At 42.9% G+C, this 16,468-nt stretch overlaps 1 protein-coding gene across 1 annotated transcript in view; it reads right to left on the bottom strand.

The window, feature by feature from the left end:
* Positions 1-976: 976 nt before the first annotated feature.
* ATP8B1 (ATPase phospholipid transporting 8B1) overlaps positions 977-16,468 on the bottom strand; it is a 145,887-nt gene continuing 130,395 nt past the window's right edge. The window contains exons 23-28 of the mRNA XM_003264274.4: positions 12,395-12,618; positions 11,199-11,282; positions 9,713-9,958; positions 9,263-9,401; positions 4,947-5,077; positions 977-3,258 (exon numbers count right to left, since the gene is read on the bottom strand). Of these exons, the coding sequence (XP_003264322.1) occupies positions 3,034-3,258; positions 4,947-5,077; positions 9,263-9,401; positions 9,713-9,958; positions 11,199-11,282; positions 12,395-12,618 (1,049 nt within the window). The 3' untranslated portion in view covers positions 977-3,033. The remainder of the gene's footprint in view (positions 3,259-4,946; positions 5,078-9,262; positions 9,402-9,712; positions 9,959-11,198; positions 11,283-12,394; positions 12,619-16,468) is intronic.

The raw sequence follows: 16,468 nt of genomic DNA, 5'->3' as shown, positions 1-16,468 counted from the left end.
GCTGGGATTACAGGTATGAGCCACTGTGCCCAGCCCCAGCCCTTACTTTTGGTTGAGGGTTACCTTTCCTTTCATTCTGGCTAAAGAGTTGAGGTCAGTTGGAAAAACCCAGACTCAACCTTCCTTTTTTTTTTTTTGAGAGAGTCTCACTCCGTTGCCCAGGCTGGAGAACAGTGGCACAATCATGGCTCACTGCAACATCTGCTTCCTGGGTTCCAGCAATTCTCCTGCCTCAGCCACCAGAGTAGCTGGGATTACAGGTGTGCACCACCTCACCTGGCTAATTTTTGTATTTTTAGTAGAGACGGGGTTTCGCCATGTTGGCCAGCCTGGTCTCGAACTCCTGGCCTCAAGTGACCTGCCCACCTCAGCCTTCTAAAGTGCTGGGATTATAGGCATGAGCCACCATGCCCAGCTGATCTCCCTAACTCTAAATCTTTACCCCTCTGTCTCTAAAGTCTGACCACCTTTTAAATTCTTTTAGAGACAGAGTCTTGCTCTCACCCAGGCTTCAGTACAGTGGCATGATCATAGCTCACTGCAGCCTCAAACTCCTGGGCTCAAGTGATTCTCCCACCTAAGCCTCCCAAGCAGCAGGGACTACAGGCACGTGCCACTACAGTGAGCTGTTTTTTTTTTTTTTTTTTTTTTTTTTTGAAAAGACAGAGTCTTGCTATGTTGCCCAGGCTGGTCTCAAACTCCTGGCCTCAAGTGATTCTCCTGCCTCAGCCTTCCAAAGTATTGGGATTATAGGCGTGAGCCACAGTGCCCCGGTCCTGATCACCTTTTCTCCATCACTTCTTCCCTAACACTTAGTTGCCCTTTCTCCATCACTTCTTCCCTAACACTTAGTTTCCCTGTCCCTGACTTTCTCACCACTAAAGGACCCCCACATTCCTCTAGAAACCTTGTGGGACTAGATTCTTCTGTCACATACCCTATTCTTAAAAATAACAACAACAAAAGCCAATTTAAATACTTTAAAAGATTATACTTTTCAAAGATTTTACTAAATCATTTTTTTAAACAAAATATACATTAAATCTCAGATTTACAGAATATAGAAATAATTTATCCAAAGAAATTTGCATTTTAAAATTGTTAATATTGCACCCAACAGTATGTCTTTGACACATTTGCATTGTCAATCTTTCCCACAATTTGTAAAAACAGGAGAGAAATCTGAAACTAACAGAATTACACAAGCTAACTTTTCTGTAAAAAAAGGAAAAACTTATAATTTTTTATTTACAAGTTAAGAAAAAGTTGTAAACGTTCAGGATTTTACTTCCACAGAATAAAAAGCCATACATTCTTTTATCATACCTAGAAAATGAACTATATACACATTGTGATTACCTCATAGGAATTCAACAGGACTGATATTGTGAACATTCACAGCCCAATGGTAAAAAACAGAATTATTGAACTATGGAAACTAGTGTGTGAAAGACACAGAATGAGAAAAATGTCTGGAAAAAAATTACTTTTACCTCCTTGAGGAGTTTCCATAATTACCTAAAGTTATCTTCAAATTTAAAAGGACACACCATTCCCCAGTCTTAGGAATGTGGCTGCCAATAACCTTTTCTCTCAACATAAGACAAGTGAAAAAGAGTGAGGTCTCTGTTCAAGTCCCTTATAAAATACTTTACATATAGGCAGGCAGAAAAGTTTGCTTTCCAAAAGAAACCTTCGCAAAATATTCTGCAATTTATTACTGATATCCTCAGTTTTAAAAAACCCCTTTTTTAAGCCCATAAATATTTAGATGCTTTAAAAAATGAGAGTAGGGAATCAAATCATTTGGTACTATGGGAAGCTGCTGAAATAATATTTGATAGTAAAAGTATGTAATGTGCTATCTCACCTAGTAGTAAACCAAAAATAAACTGAAACTTTATGGAATCTGAAGTTATTTTCCTTGATTAAATAGAATTATTAAACCAATATGAGGAAACATGAAACGATGCAATCTACTATCAACTTTGAAAAAGTGATTGAACCACTTAGCTTTCAGATGATGAACACTGGTAAGTCATTTGTCATTACTATAAATTTTAAAATCTGTTAATAAGATGGCCTATGGGGGGAAAAAGGAGCCTCTGGGAAATTATGCTGAAGATCACAGAAAGGAAAATGTAACTGTAATTTTATAATACAATACCATTTGAACTGAAATACAACATGCTTTGTAATTCTATTGCCCTGGATTGAGACTGGATTAAAACGTTCCCTTTCAACCATAATGTACATAACCAGTTGAATAATAGGACTTTTATTATTATTAAAAAAAATTTTTGAGATGGAGTCTCACTTTGTTGCTTAGGCTGGAGTGCAGTGCCACGATCTTGGCTCACTGGAACCTCCACCTCCCAGGTTCAAGCGGTTTCCAGCTAATTTTTGTATTTTTAGTAGAGATGGGGTTTCACCATGTTCGCCAGGCTGGTCTCCTGACCTCAAGTGATCCACCTGCCTTGGCCTCCCAAAGTGCTAGGATGACAGGCATGAGCCGCCGTGCCTGGCCTATTTATTTTTAAATTTTTCTTAAGACAGAGTCTTGCTCTGTCACCCAGGCTGGAGTGCAGTGGCACAATCTCGGCTCACTGTAACCTCCATCTCCCAGGTTCAAGCGATTCTCCTGCTTCAGGCTCTCAAATAGGTGGGATTACGGGTGCCCACCACGAAGCCCGGCTAATTTTTTAATTTGTGGTAGAGACAGGGTTTCACCATGTTGGCTGGGCTGGCCTCGAACTCCTGGCCTCAGGTGATCTCCCCTCCTCAGCCTCCTAAAGTTCTGGGATTACAGACCTGAGCCACCACGCCCGGCCGAATAATAGGACTTTTAAAAGTCCTATTTCTTGGCTCTGCTATTGTTTAATAGTCCAACCCAAGGAGTTTGTTATAAAGATTATTTATTGTCTTCAATATCTTTGTGATGAATGCAATTCACACACACACACAAAGTCCTGAGAGTCTTTCATAAAAAAATAGACGTGCTTTGTGGCCGCATCCCGGCCTGGGGGTGAGGGATCAGCTGTCCCCGGTGCGCCTGTACTCTGCGGTGCCATCGGCCACGATGGCATCAAGCGGCGAGCGCTTCTTGCGGATGCTGCGCCCGGAGGAGATGAGGTCCGCGTAGCCCCGCTGGTGCGAGAAGGCGTAGGCTGAGCGCCGCGTTAACACGCCCCGGCGGAACACCTGCTGGCGTCGCTGCCACTGCTCCTCTGCCTTCAACCGCTTGCGATGCTTCTGGATCTGCAAGGGGGAGAGATGGGGAGGGATGAAGATAAGGTCCACACCAGGGAGGAGGCCTGGCCAGACGGTGGACAGAAATGAACACTGATGAACTCCCCTGACACCTGCCCCATTTTGATGCCGGCAGCTCTGTCCCCACTTTTGTGTGTGTGTGTGTGTGTGTGTGTGTGTGTGTGTGTGTGTGTGTGTGTGTGTATGTATGTGTGTCTATATCTTTTTTTTGTTTTTGAGATGGAGTCTCGCTCTGTCACCCAGACTTGAGTGCAATGGCGCGATCTTGGCTCACTGCAACCTCTGCCTCCCAGGTTCAAGCGATCCTCCTGCCTCAGCCTCCTGAGTAACTGGGGTTACAGGCACGTACTGCCACACCTGTCTAATTTTTGTATTTTTAGTAGAGACAGAATTTCACCATGTTGGCCAGGCTGGTCCTGACCTCCTGAATTCCTGACCTCAAGTGATCTGCCTGCCTCAGCCTCCAAAAATTCTGGGATTACAGGCATGAGCCACAGTGCTTGGCTATATCTATTTATCTATAGATATATAGATATATATATATATCGACATATATGATGATATAGATCTATATCCATCTCTGTATATCTATACATAGATTGATTGATCGATCTACCTACCTACCTACCTGGAGATATATATTGAAGCCGAGGGAAGGTTATCTAACTTTTCAAAGGTCACACAGCTAGAAAATGCAAAGCCAAGATTGCCACTCCCTCGAAGCTAGTGCCCTTTTCTAGTTCAGACCAGATGGGTACAGTCAAAGAGAAAATTCAGTAGGGCCTCTTTCCTGGGTTGTTACTGCATACTGTTGGCACTGCAAAAGGGAGACCTGAGGGATACTGAAGGTTGCCTCACTAGCCTCTACTCTCTCCTTCTTTCTAATGGAAATTGATTGTATTCAGATTGCCCCCCCACAACCCCTCACAGCCACATTTCTTATGGGCGGTGGGCAGGTTGATTTCCCTTGCTAAACTAGTCCAGAATGGGCAAGTGACCTAATTTTGGCACATGAGACCTGAGGGCACTGTACTGGGGCCCTTGGGTGAGAAGTTCCATGGCCCCTAAGGAGCTACAGAATAGTCTCTTATCTCCCCCTGACCCTGATAGGTCAGGATCTGATGCCCAAAACTGCTCTGGCCATCTTCCAGCATCCATATGAAGCTAATAATGAAGGTTTCTGAGAGAAGAGATGGCAAGAACCAGCCCAATCCTTTTTTTACAACATTGAATTGCTCAATCAACTGGGCCTGAAGCCTACTAATGATTAATGATGATGCACTACTGTAGAGACATTTTGAGTCACAGCTTTCTGTTCCTTGTAGCTCAAAGGATCCTGCTACAGAAGGTGACACTTTTCTTTAAATAAAGAAAAAAAACCCAACGTGATTTGTATGACAAAATGTTAACACTGTAATTGTTAAACTGAGGGGATAGATATATGGGGCTCATTCTATTCTCCCTTTTTTGTTTATGTTTGGTAATTTTTGTATTAAAAAGCAAACTCCCAATTCCAAGACTTATTTGTGAGATAGAGTTAAAGAAAGAGAAGCAATCATGAAAAATCATTCTTACCAAACTTCCCATGAGCTTAGAATTTTGCAGGAAAGGTGCTGTTGGGAAACGCTTTGGTTTCTGTGAGGGACAGAGTTGGGAGAGGACTATATTCTTTATACCTTATCACTTTCTGATGGCCAGATGGTCATTGACAGGAATCGGATGGCAACGACGGGCAGTAAGCACACAGCAACAGTCAGGATGATAGTTAACCAAATGTATGGCTGTCTCAGAGCGTTTGAAGCTGTGCCTGTAAAGAACATGGCAAATGCATCACTGTGGTCCTTTTTTCCTAAGAACATAGTTAATATTTCGCCAGGTGTGGTGGCTCATGCCTGTAATCCTAACACTTTGAGAGGCCAAGGTGGGTGGATTGCCAGAGCTCAGGAGTTCGAGACCAGCCTGGGCAACATGGTGAAACCCCGTCTCTACTAAAATACAAAAAATCAGCCAGGGATGGTGGTGTACACCTGTAGTCCCAGCTACTCAGGAGACGGCAGAATTGCTTGAATCCAGAAGGTGGAGGTTGTAGTGAGCCGAGATCATGCCACTGCACTCCAGCCTGGGTGATAAAGCAAAACTCTGTCTCAAATAAAAATAAAATAAAAAAAGAACATAGTTAATATTTCATAATCTATAAATAGATCATTTATGGTAAACTTTTACAACTGGATTGGCCTCCCCAAAATATCCATTATGGCTCAAAGAACGGACATTTTAAAATCAGACTAAGCAAAGCAAAATTGGGAAGGTAAATTATTTGAAACTAGGCAAATGTAAATAAGTGAGCAAATAAGGAAAAAAAGCACATTTGTTGACATTGCATTGATCAAAAATGCAAAGTTAGGTGATCAAGACTTCTGACTTTTTGAGATAGGGTCTCACTCTGTTACCCAGGTTGGAGTGCAGTGGCGTGATCATGGCTCACTGCAGCCTCAGCCTCCTGGGCTCAAGTGTCCTCCTACCTTAGCCTCCTGAATAGCTGGGACTACAGGTGTGCACCACCACGCTTGGCTAATTTTTGTATTTTTTGTAGAGATGGGGTTTCACCATGTTGCCCAGGCTGGTCTCAAACTCCTGAGCTCAAGTGATCCACCCACATTGGCCTCCCAAAGTGCTGGGATTACAGGCATGAGCCACAGCACCTGGCCTTCTGAATTTAAGGATTTAAAAAAGCACTTTTCAGCTGGGTGTGGTGGCTCACACCTGTAATCCCAGCACTTTTGGAGGCTGAGGTGGGCGGATCACCTGAGGTGGGGAGTTCAAGACCAGCCTGGCTAACATGGTGAAACTCTGTCTCTACTAAAAATACAAAGTTAGCCAGGTGTGGTGGTACATGCCTGTAATCCCACCTACTTGGGAGGCTGAGGCATGAGAATCACTTGAACCTGGGAGTCGGAGGTTGCAGTGAGCCAAGATCGAGCCATTGTATTCCAGCCTTGGAAACAGAGTGAGAATCCATCTCAAAAAAAAAAAAAAGCACTTTTCAATTTTAGTTCTGCTTAGAAACTCCAAATAATAAAAGCTATAGCACTGCCAGGCCGGGCGCCTATAATCCCAGCACTTTGGGAGGCCGAAGTGGGCGGATCACCTGAGGTCAGGAGTTCAAGACCAGCCTGGCCAACATGGTGAAACCCTGTCTTTACAAAAATACAAAAATTAGCCGGGGATGATGGCAGGTGCCTGTAATCCCAGCTACTCTGGAGGCTGAGGTGAGAGAATTGCCTGAACCTGGGAGGTGGAGGTTGTAGTGAGCCAAGATTGCGCCACTGCGCTCCAGCCTGGGTGACAGAGCAAGACTCTGTCTCAAAAAAAAAAAAAAAAAAAAAAAGCTAGCACTGCCAGTACCTGGTGTTTTATACAGATCATGTCATTTGATCAGTTCTGAGAGATGGGTATTATCCCTGTGTCACATAAGTAAATTGTGTTGTGGAGAAGTTAAAAAATTTGCCCAAGCTAACAAAACCAACCATGGCAATGCCTGAGTTAAAACCTCCTTCTGCCTGACTGGAGCCGTGCTTTTCGACTGCAATTTGTTTTCTGAATTTTTATGTCAGATGAAGTAATAATTCAATTCAATAATACAGTCACATAATCATAGACACGACCCAATTTTCAAAATCGAATGACCATCTTCCAGAGCCACATTTCTCATCATGTTTTGTGTACTTATACTCTCAGTTTGTGAAAACAATGGTCTTGATTTTTTTTAAATGTGGTTTTTACCCTGCTAAGTGTGTATGGGATTAAAAAACTCCCTATGGAAATATGCTAAGTAACTGGGTTACTAATATTTTAAAACACAGAGTTAGTAAAGAAAAACACAATCACAAAAAAAATGAGCTGAATCCCAAGAAGGAAAGGGTTACCACAGCAACGGACTTTTACAGCTCAACAACTGGTCATAAAAATCTGAATCTTTTACAGGGAAACTAGTGTTTTTTTTTTGAGATGGAGTCTTGCTCTGTCGCCCAGGCTGGAGTGCAGTGGCGCGATCTCGGCTCACTGCAAGCTCCGCCTCCCAGGTTCACACCATTCTCCTGCCTCAGCCTCCCGAGTAGCTGGGACTACAGGTGCCCGCCACCACACCTGGCTAATTTTTTCTATTTTTCAGTAGATACGGGGTTTCACCGTGTTAGCCAGGATGGTCTCAATCTCCTGACCTTGTGATCCGCCCGCCTCGGCCTCCCAAAGTGCTGGGATTACAGGGGTGAGCCACCACGCCCGGCCAGGGAAACTAGTTTATGGGGATTGTTTTTCATTGCGAGTCCAAGCTCTCTATTCAAAATAAGAAGCTCATGAATTCTAGTTCATAATTATTTTTATTAATATTCTATATTTATAATATTTATGATATTTATATCAGTTCAAATTCATTCTAGCATTTGTCAATTTGTCATATATTTTATGCAGTTGTAATCACTGGTCACATAACTATTTTGTTTTCTATCAATTTATTTATTGTTCTGCACACATATTTCTTATTTGTCTCTTTTTTGTTACTTTATTATTACTTTTTTAAGAGGCGGAGTCTCGCTATGTTGCCCAGGCTGGTCTTGAACACCTAGGCTCAAGTGATCCTCTTGTCTCGGCCTCCCAAACTGCTGGGACTATAGGGGTGAGCCACTGTGCCTGGCCTGCACACATATTTCTAATAATGTTGACCACTTTTGAATTCTAGAATTTCATCATATTGGTTATTTCATGATATGATTAGCTAATTTAACAATATTCTTAGGTCTTGGGTTATTTCCATTTTTTCCTCTTTTTTACAGTTAGAAATGTTATGGTGGTGCCATCTGTACAAATTAACTTTGCCAAAACTTCGTGTGTTTTATTATCTTAGGATACTTTCCCCAAGTAGAAATACCTGGCCAAAATGTGTAAAAAGTTTTATAATCCCTTATGCATTTTCAGATGTTTGGAAAAATTAAAATATATTGCAGTGTTACTAGCAATACTTGCGTACTCATTTTTCCAAAAACCTACCAATACTAGGTTTTGGGGGTTTTTCTTTTAAGAAAGGGTCTCACTCTGTCACCCAGGCTGGGGTGGCATAATCATGGCTCTCTGCAGCCTCAATCTCCCAGGCTCAAGCAATCCTTCCCACCTTAGCCTCCTGAGGAGCTGGGATCACCAGCGTGTACCACCATGCCCAGTTAATTTTTTTTCCATTTTTTCTTTTTTTTTTTTGTAGAGACGAGGTCTCCCTATGTTGCCTAGGCTTGTCTTGAACTCCTAGGCTCAAGAGATCCTCTTGCATTGGCCTTCCAAAGTGCTGGGATTACGGGCATGAGCTACCACATCTAGCCCCAGTATTAGGTTTTATGGGAAAGAAAGAATAGGCTTTTATCTAGCCTTTTAAGTCTTAAGTTATCTAATTCAACACACGTACAGTGCTATTGTAAAGCTATTTTAATTTGTCTTCCTCCCATCATGTTATGCCCTTTCAACCCACCATCACCATTTAATTTCCAGACAGGACATTTCACTAGCAATAATAATTTGTATATATTTGTTTTGTTGTGCTTTTTTTTTTTTTTTTTTTTTTTTGAGACAGGTCCTGCTCTGTCACCTGGGCTAGAGTACAGCAGTGCCATCACGACTCACTGTAGCCTCAACGTCCCAGGTCAAGCAATCCTCCCACTTCAGCCTTTCCAGTAGCTAGAACTACAGGCATGTACCACCATGCCTGGCTAATTTTTTTGCATTTTTGGTAGAGATGGGGTTTAGCCATGTTGTCCAGGCTGGTCTTGAACAGCTGGGCTCAAGCAATCCACTTGCCTCGGCCTCCCAAAGTGCTGGGATTACAGGTGTGAGCCACTGCGCCCGGCCATTCCACCTTGTATATTTTATTACTTAACAGAAGTTATGTCAAAATCTAAACTAATGACATTTGTCTGTACATTTATTTTTGGAATTTGGAAATACCAACCTGTAAATTGAAATGCAGATGGAAGGAGAACATGTATTCCAGCACTATGAAAGTCAAACATGATGCCAAAATAAAGTGCAATGCTTCCAAAAATTGAAAAAGCATTCACAAAAGTCCAATAAGAAGTATCCAAGCCAATCTGTTGGGAAACCAGAGAAAAACAGAGCACTCATTTTGGGGAGTTAGCAAGAAATAAAGGATCTAACAATCCTGAAAACAGAATTCAGCAAGTTAGGCATGATGTGGCTTGAATACCGAACCAGAAACTAAACCATCCTTGACTCAGGCAAGAAATAGAAAATGTGCTTGGTATAAGAGATGAAAATGGCATTTATATTTTGTAAGGGGCACAGGTGCAGTGGGAGTCAGGTGGATGTGCACGCCACCCTATATACAGATATATAAGTAGGTACCAATAGACACTGAATATGGCCAATGCAAGCCACGTACCTGGAAATTGACTGTTATTGCAAGAGCAGAGGCAATGGTGACAGCAAAAGACTGGTAGTCGGAAGGTGCCTCTCCGTCCTGCCCTACGGTTTGCAGATAAGCTCCAAGAGGTATGAAGAAGAGGATCATCGATGTTAGGACCCCATGCAACAAGCTTACACAGAATCTCTTATAGTTGAATAGTAAGTCTCTTTGTCCCACTATGTATAACCCAGGGAATCGGAGGCTTAGTTTGTCACTCACATCCTTAAGGAGAAAACAAAATGATGGTATTTTATTCATCAGGTCAAAGCAGTCAGAGATATGTTATAATTAATATCTCACAAAAAGTTGCAGCCTGCTGTTAAATTTTAGGAAGGCAAAAACTGAACAAGATAATCGATCAATCCTGCAATATTTGTGGTGTGCAGAGCTCAACCTCATTGCTTAGACTACCATTACTTAACATTTAATTCAGAGAAGGGCTAGGTATAAGTTTATTACTTTGCTACTTATGGAAAGAAAACAAATTAGTAATGTCAAAAAATATGTAGGGAGGCTATTTTTACCTCCTGAGTGAATATATATTGTTGCAAATCCTTTGGAAAAAAGTTCTGTCATACAAGTTGATGAGTTAATTATAAATTATTACTTTTTAGTCTTTATAGTAGTGCTTTCTTTTTAAGAATTGATATTAGATAAAAATATACACTAGCTACATAAATTTTGGAAAGGATTTAAACTGACTTTAAAATGAGTAAATTATTATTGTAGAGACATATTGGATTCTCGGGTGCCTTTTTTTCCTTTCCTTTTTTTTTTTTGGAGACAGGGTCTCACTTTGTTGCCCAGCCTGGAGTGCAGTGGCACAAACAAGACTCACTGCACTTCAACCTTCCAGGCTCAAGCAATCCTCCCACCTCATCCTCCCAAGTAGCTGGGACTTCACAGGTATGCACTACCATGCCTATAATTTTTAAATTTTTCTGTAGAGATGGGGTCTCCCTATGTTGCCAGGGCTGGTCTCAAACTCCTGACCTCAAGCAATTTGCCTGCCTCAGCCTCCTAAAGTGCTGGGATTACAGGCATGATCCACCATGCCCTGCCTTCAGGTATCTTCATAGTAAGCTCTTACTGTCTAAAAGGAACATAACAAATACGTGTGCCAATGAATTCAACCCAGTCACAGAAATCCTCTTTTCTCTCTTTTTTTTTTTTTGTCTTAGAGATGGGGTCTCACTTTGTTGCCCAGGCTAGACTTGAACACCTGGGCTTAAGTCATACTCCTGCATCAGCCTCCCGAGTAGCTGGGACTACACAGAAATCCTCTTTCCTTATTACAAAACAAGAAGCACAGCTGTGACCCTTGATGCCTGACAACAGAATTATAATAGGGTTTGATCAGAAAGAAGTGAACACCAGAAGAATGCATTGAAATGTTTGCTTGGGACTTCTCTAACGCGTTCTCATCTGTCCAGAAGTGTCCCTGCTCGTGCGACGCTCCTACCTGGTCGAGCAGCCCCATGAGGAGCACGGGCAGGCTGGTGTACAGCACGTTGTAGAGGGTGATGAACCAGTCCTCGTATGCAGTCTGTGAGGGGATGACAGAGGCTCCACATCACCAACAAAGATACATGCCAGCCTAGTTAGCACATACTCATCTGCTTCCTTTATTTAACATTTTGTTTGTTTGTTTTAATAGAGATGGGGTCTTGCTGTGTTGCCTAGGCTGGCCTCGAACTCCTGGCCTTAAGCGATTTCCCCATCTCAGCCTCCCAAAGTGTTGGGATTATAGGCGAAAGTCTATGCGCCTGGCCTGTTATCACTATTCTTTTTTTTTTTTCTTCTGAGACAGAGTCTCACTCTGTCGCCCAGGCTGGGGTACAGTGGCCTGATCTTGGCTCACTGTACCTTCTGCCTCCCAGGTTCAAGCGATTCTTCTGCCTCAGCCTCCCAAGTAGCTGGGATTACAGGCACACGCCACCATGTCTGGCTAATTTTTGTGTATTTTGTTGAGACGGGGTTTCACCATGTCAGCCAGGTTGGTCTCCAACTCTTGACCTCATGTGACCCGCCCACCTTGGCCTCCCAAAGTGTTGGGATTATAGGCGTGAGCCACTGCACCCAGCCCTATTATCACTACTCTTAATGGCAAGGTAACATGAAAAAGTAACCAAAGATAAAGACAAAAACATACAAGCAAATCCCCTCCTTTTTTTTTTGAGACAAAGTCTTGCCCAGGCTGGAGTGCAATAGCGCAATCTCGGCTCACCACAACCTCTGCCTCCCAGGTTCAAGCGATTCTCCTGCCTCAGCCTCCCAAGTAGCTACGATTACAGGCGCGTGCCACCACACCCAGCTAATTTTTGTGTTTTTAGTAGAGACCAGGTTTCACCATGTTGGCCAGACTGATCTCGAACTCTTGACCTCAGGTGATCCACCTGCCTCAGCCTCCCAAAGTGCTGGGATTACAGGCGTGAGCCACCATGCCTGGCCAAATCCCCTCCTTTCTAAGGTAAAATGTTTTTACACCACCAGAAACATTTAGAGAAGTCATGATCGTTCTTAATTATGCCCCAACTGTAAGGAGACACAGCCCCAAAACTACAAATATAGAAGAAATAAATTGTTTTTTCAGAACTAGATTTTTACTCATTTAAGAGCTCTGCTTAGTAAATAACAATAATAACAACATTACATTACCTGCGCAGAGTAGCCATTGAAGAAGGAGTACCAGAAATGAACCAAAGTAAAGGCAAAGTTTTTGTAAAAGAAGTATCGTAGGAACTTGCACATCCTTATGTAAGACCATCGGCCATGCACCAGCAGTAGCCTCTGCAGATATCGGAACTGAGCGAAGGAATAGTCACTCGACATGACAGCTTGCATTCCTTCTTGTCCACTTATTCCAACGCCAATGTGGGCAGCTATAGGGCAGAGGGAGAAAACACTGTGGTTCATAAGCTGATTGTGAGGCAAAACATCAGTTGATAAAAATGGTTCCACAGCAAACAAAAAACAAATACAGACATTGATGGAACAATAATACAGAAGCTCTTGCTCACCATCTGTCACCCCCAGCTCTTGAACTCAACTCAAAGTCTGAGTTACAAGTTGCTAAACAGAGCACACAATAGGGCCTCCATAAATATTTGGGAGAGGATCTCATGTGGGTGGTGAATTCCATTTGGATTATCTGCCCAGATCACAGCCATCCCTTCCATCCACAGGGTGAGCCCCAGGCACCCATGTGTACACTGTGTCCTTGCCTCTTTGGCAACAGCTGTGTCAGTCATGGGCAGATATGTAATTTGTGGTAGATACTACAAATCGGCTCCCCCAACTTCATTCCACCCTTGTTCTAATTAGAGAGGTGGGAAAGGAAATAAAAACCCTACATTTCCCAGACTCCCTTGCAGCTAGGCTCTTTGTGAATTAGGTTCCACTGTTTAGATCCACTTATGACTTGGAAGCAGAAGTGAATCAGAGCCCAGCATCCCTTCCTCTTTTGGTGTTTCTGCAGCAGAGCTCATATTTACTTTCCAGCTACCTGGATGTTGACAGGCAACTATAAAGGCTTCTTAATTAGAAGCTCTTCAGAGGAACCTCTTACCACTTACCAGAAGAGTAGAAGCTCTTCTGGTAAGTAACCCAGCCTAGACCCTGCTTCTGTAGACCAACCAGAGCTTTTGAAAGTACCTAGTCCCCTGTATTAATCTTTTCTTGCTTAAATACCAACTGGGGTCTGTTTCCTGTGCTAAACCCTGACTGACAGAAAACCCAAGCTGAGCCAGTCTCTCTCTTGATATTCTGGAATTAGAAGTCAGTTATTTTATGTCTAGAATTTTAAGGTCTAAATTATTGAGGTAAGAAATAGTTATATTTCTCTCTCTCTCTCTTTTTTTTTTTTTTTTTTTTTTGAGATGAAATCTCGCTCTGTCACCCAGGCTGCAGTGCAATGGCACAGTCTTGGCTCACTGCAACCTCTGCCTCCTGGGTTCAAGCAATACTCATGCCTCAGCCTCCCAAGTAGCTGGGATTACAGATGTGCGCCATCACACCCAGCTAATTTTTGTAGAGACAGGGTTTCACCATGTTGTCCAGGCAGGTCTTGAACTCCTTAACTCAGGTGATCCACCTGCCTTGGCCTCCCAAAGTGCTAGGATTACACGCATGAACCACTGTGCCTGGCCGAAATAGATATATTTCTTCCTGAAGATTTCTAAGGGGCAGAGAAATAAAGTAGGGGGGAGAGAGGGGTGGGGAGAAGGGGGAGAATGGAGGGAGAGAATGGGGGGAGAGAACGGGGGGAGAAAATGAGGGGAGAGAATGGTGGGGAGAGAAGGGTGGGGAGAAGGGAGGGAGGGGGGAGAGAGAAGGAGGGGAAGAAGGAGGAAAGGGAGAGAGAAGGAGAGAGAGACAGACAGACATGGGGTTCCTGGTGCAAATCTATGTCCTTGTTCCAGTATCTTCCTGAGGCCTGGCTTCTTCTTAGACAACAGGAGGTGTCTTTGTATCTTTTAAAATAAATTTACTTTTTTCTTTTAAGTTCCAGTATACCTGTGCAGAACGTGCAGGTCTGTGTGCCATGGTGATTTGCTGCACCTATTGACCCGTCCTCTAGGTTCCCTCCCCTCATCTCCCACCCCCCAAATTTACTTTTTTCTTAAGCTAGCTTTGGTTGTTCTCCAATACTTGTAATCAAAAGAGTTTTAACCAAGAAACTATTAAGCTTTCAAAGTCTTTTTCATGGCCCTCTAGGACCTTAAGACATTTTTTTTTTCTTTACAGGGAGAAGGTTTCCAGAGTGTATAAAATTAAAGTCACAATTTTATTTATGCTTCCAATAGTCATAAATAACACTTTCAAATTAGAGAATGATTAGTTTTGTCTGGGTATTAAAAGTAATGAATGTGAAGATAGACAAGATCATTTAGAAAAGATATGTTGGAACAGACAACCTATCATTGCTCAGACCCTGAAAAGTGGCTGCAATGCCGTGGCGTTTCCAACTAAAAAGAAGCTTCAAATATTCTGCCCTAGTTATAGAACACAAGGTCTGGCAAATTCAAAACATAACTGTAGTGATGTATCCAAACCTACGTTTTTAGTAACACTTTGCAGTTCTAAAAAAACAGAAAAAACTGCATCTCATATAATATTTATGATCTCTTTGAAAACACACAAATATTTCCTATGACCAGCATGGTTGCCAAACTGCTCTTTCCTGCCAAACCATGGCCGTTTCTTTCCTGAACAAGCCACTGAGGAAAATGCTGAGATTCTCTTGGCTTATGTGGCTGAGGAAGAGGAAGCCCTGCCCCAGGCCCTGGTATCCAGTCCTCAATCTTCCCACTGAGCAGACCAAGGACAAATGTGAAATGAACACTGTCATAGTTCCCAGGGCAACCAAAAGCACTGAACAAATACACTATAAGGTAACATTGGTGTTTTTTTGTAAAATTTAAGTACAGGCACTTAGAGCTTCCTGAAATCTCAAATGCGGTGTTAGGTGCCTCACTGGTAGACATTCCTTTATCATTGCTTAACAAAAGGAATATTTCCTTGCTACAGCAATAATCCCTCTTGCCTTTTTTTTTTTTTTTTTTGAGATGGAGTCTTGCTCTGTCGCCCAGGCTGGAGTGCAGTCGTGCGATCTTGGCTCAATGCAACCTCTGCCTCCCGGGTTCCAGTGACTCTCTTGCCTCAGGCTCCCGAGTAGCTGGGATTACAGGTGCCCGCTGCCATCATGCCTGGCTAATTTTTGTATTTTTAGTGGAGACGGGGTTTCATCATGTTGGCTAGGCTAGTCTCGAACTCCCGACCTCAGGTGATCTGCCTGCCTTGGCCTCCCAAAGTGCTGGGATTACAGGCATGAGCCACCATGCCCCACCTTGCCTTTATCTCTCTCCCGCTTCACGTACATTCTCAGGGTCTAAGACCAAGAAGAGACAACATCCACCCAGCTGGTATGAGATATCTTCAGGTAGGATAGAGGGATAAGGCAGCCTATGATAGTCCTTGGATTCTTGCTAGGGGCAAAAACATGGTGGGTCATGATTCCTTCACTTCTTCCAGACTACACTGCTAAACATGAATGTTAGCAAATGCTCAGATTATTTTTTGACACTTGAATTTCACTCGACTACTTTATGACCAACAATTTCTTTGTGTGTGTGTGTGTTCTTTTTTGTTGTTGTTGGAGAAAGGGTCTTGCTCTGTCACCCAGGGTGGAGTGCAGTGGCACAAACATGGCTCACTGTAGTCTCAACCTCCCAGGCTCAACTAATCCTCCCATCTCAGCCTCCCACGTAGCTGGGACTACCTGTGTGTGCCCCATACTTGGCTAAACTTTCTGTATATTGTTCTTGATGCGGTTGGAAGAAATGACAGCTTTTACAAAGTACATAAAGGCACTAATACTACTTGAATAACTTCTAAGGAGACCCCCAAGGTTTCCTATATTTTTATCTGAAACAGATGCGCTATACTTATATATAAAAGTACTATATATAAGTATACTATAACTTATATATAAAAGTACCCGGGGCCAGGTGAGGTGGCTCATGCCTGTAATCCCAGCAATTTGGGAGGCTGAGGCGGGCAGATTCATTGAGCCCAGGAGTTGAAGACCAGCCTGAGCAACATGGCAAATTCCCAACTCTACAAAAAATACAAAAATTAGCTGGGCATGGTGGCTCATGCCTGTAGTCCCAGCTACTTGGGAGGCTGAGGTGGGAGGATTGCTTGAGGCCAGGAGGTGGAGGTTGCAGAGAG

Source organism: Nomascus leucogenys, chromosome 4 (assembly GCF_006542625.1).
Source record: "Nomascus leucogenys isolate Asia chromosome 4, Asia_NLE_v1, whole genome shotgun sequence".
Taxonomy (NCBI): Eukaryota; Metazoa; Chordata; class Mammalia; order Primates; family Hylobatidae; genus Nomascus; species Nomascus leucogenys.
Note: the sequence above shows the minus strand (reverse complement) of the source record. Positions and strands in the feature narration are given on the sequence as shown.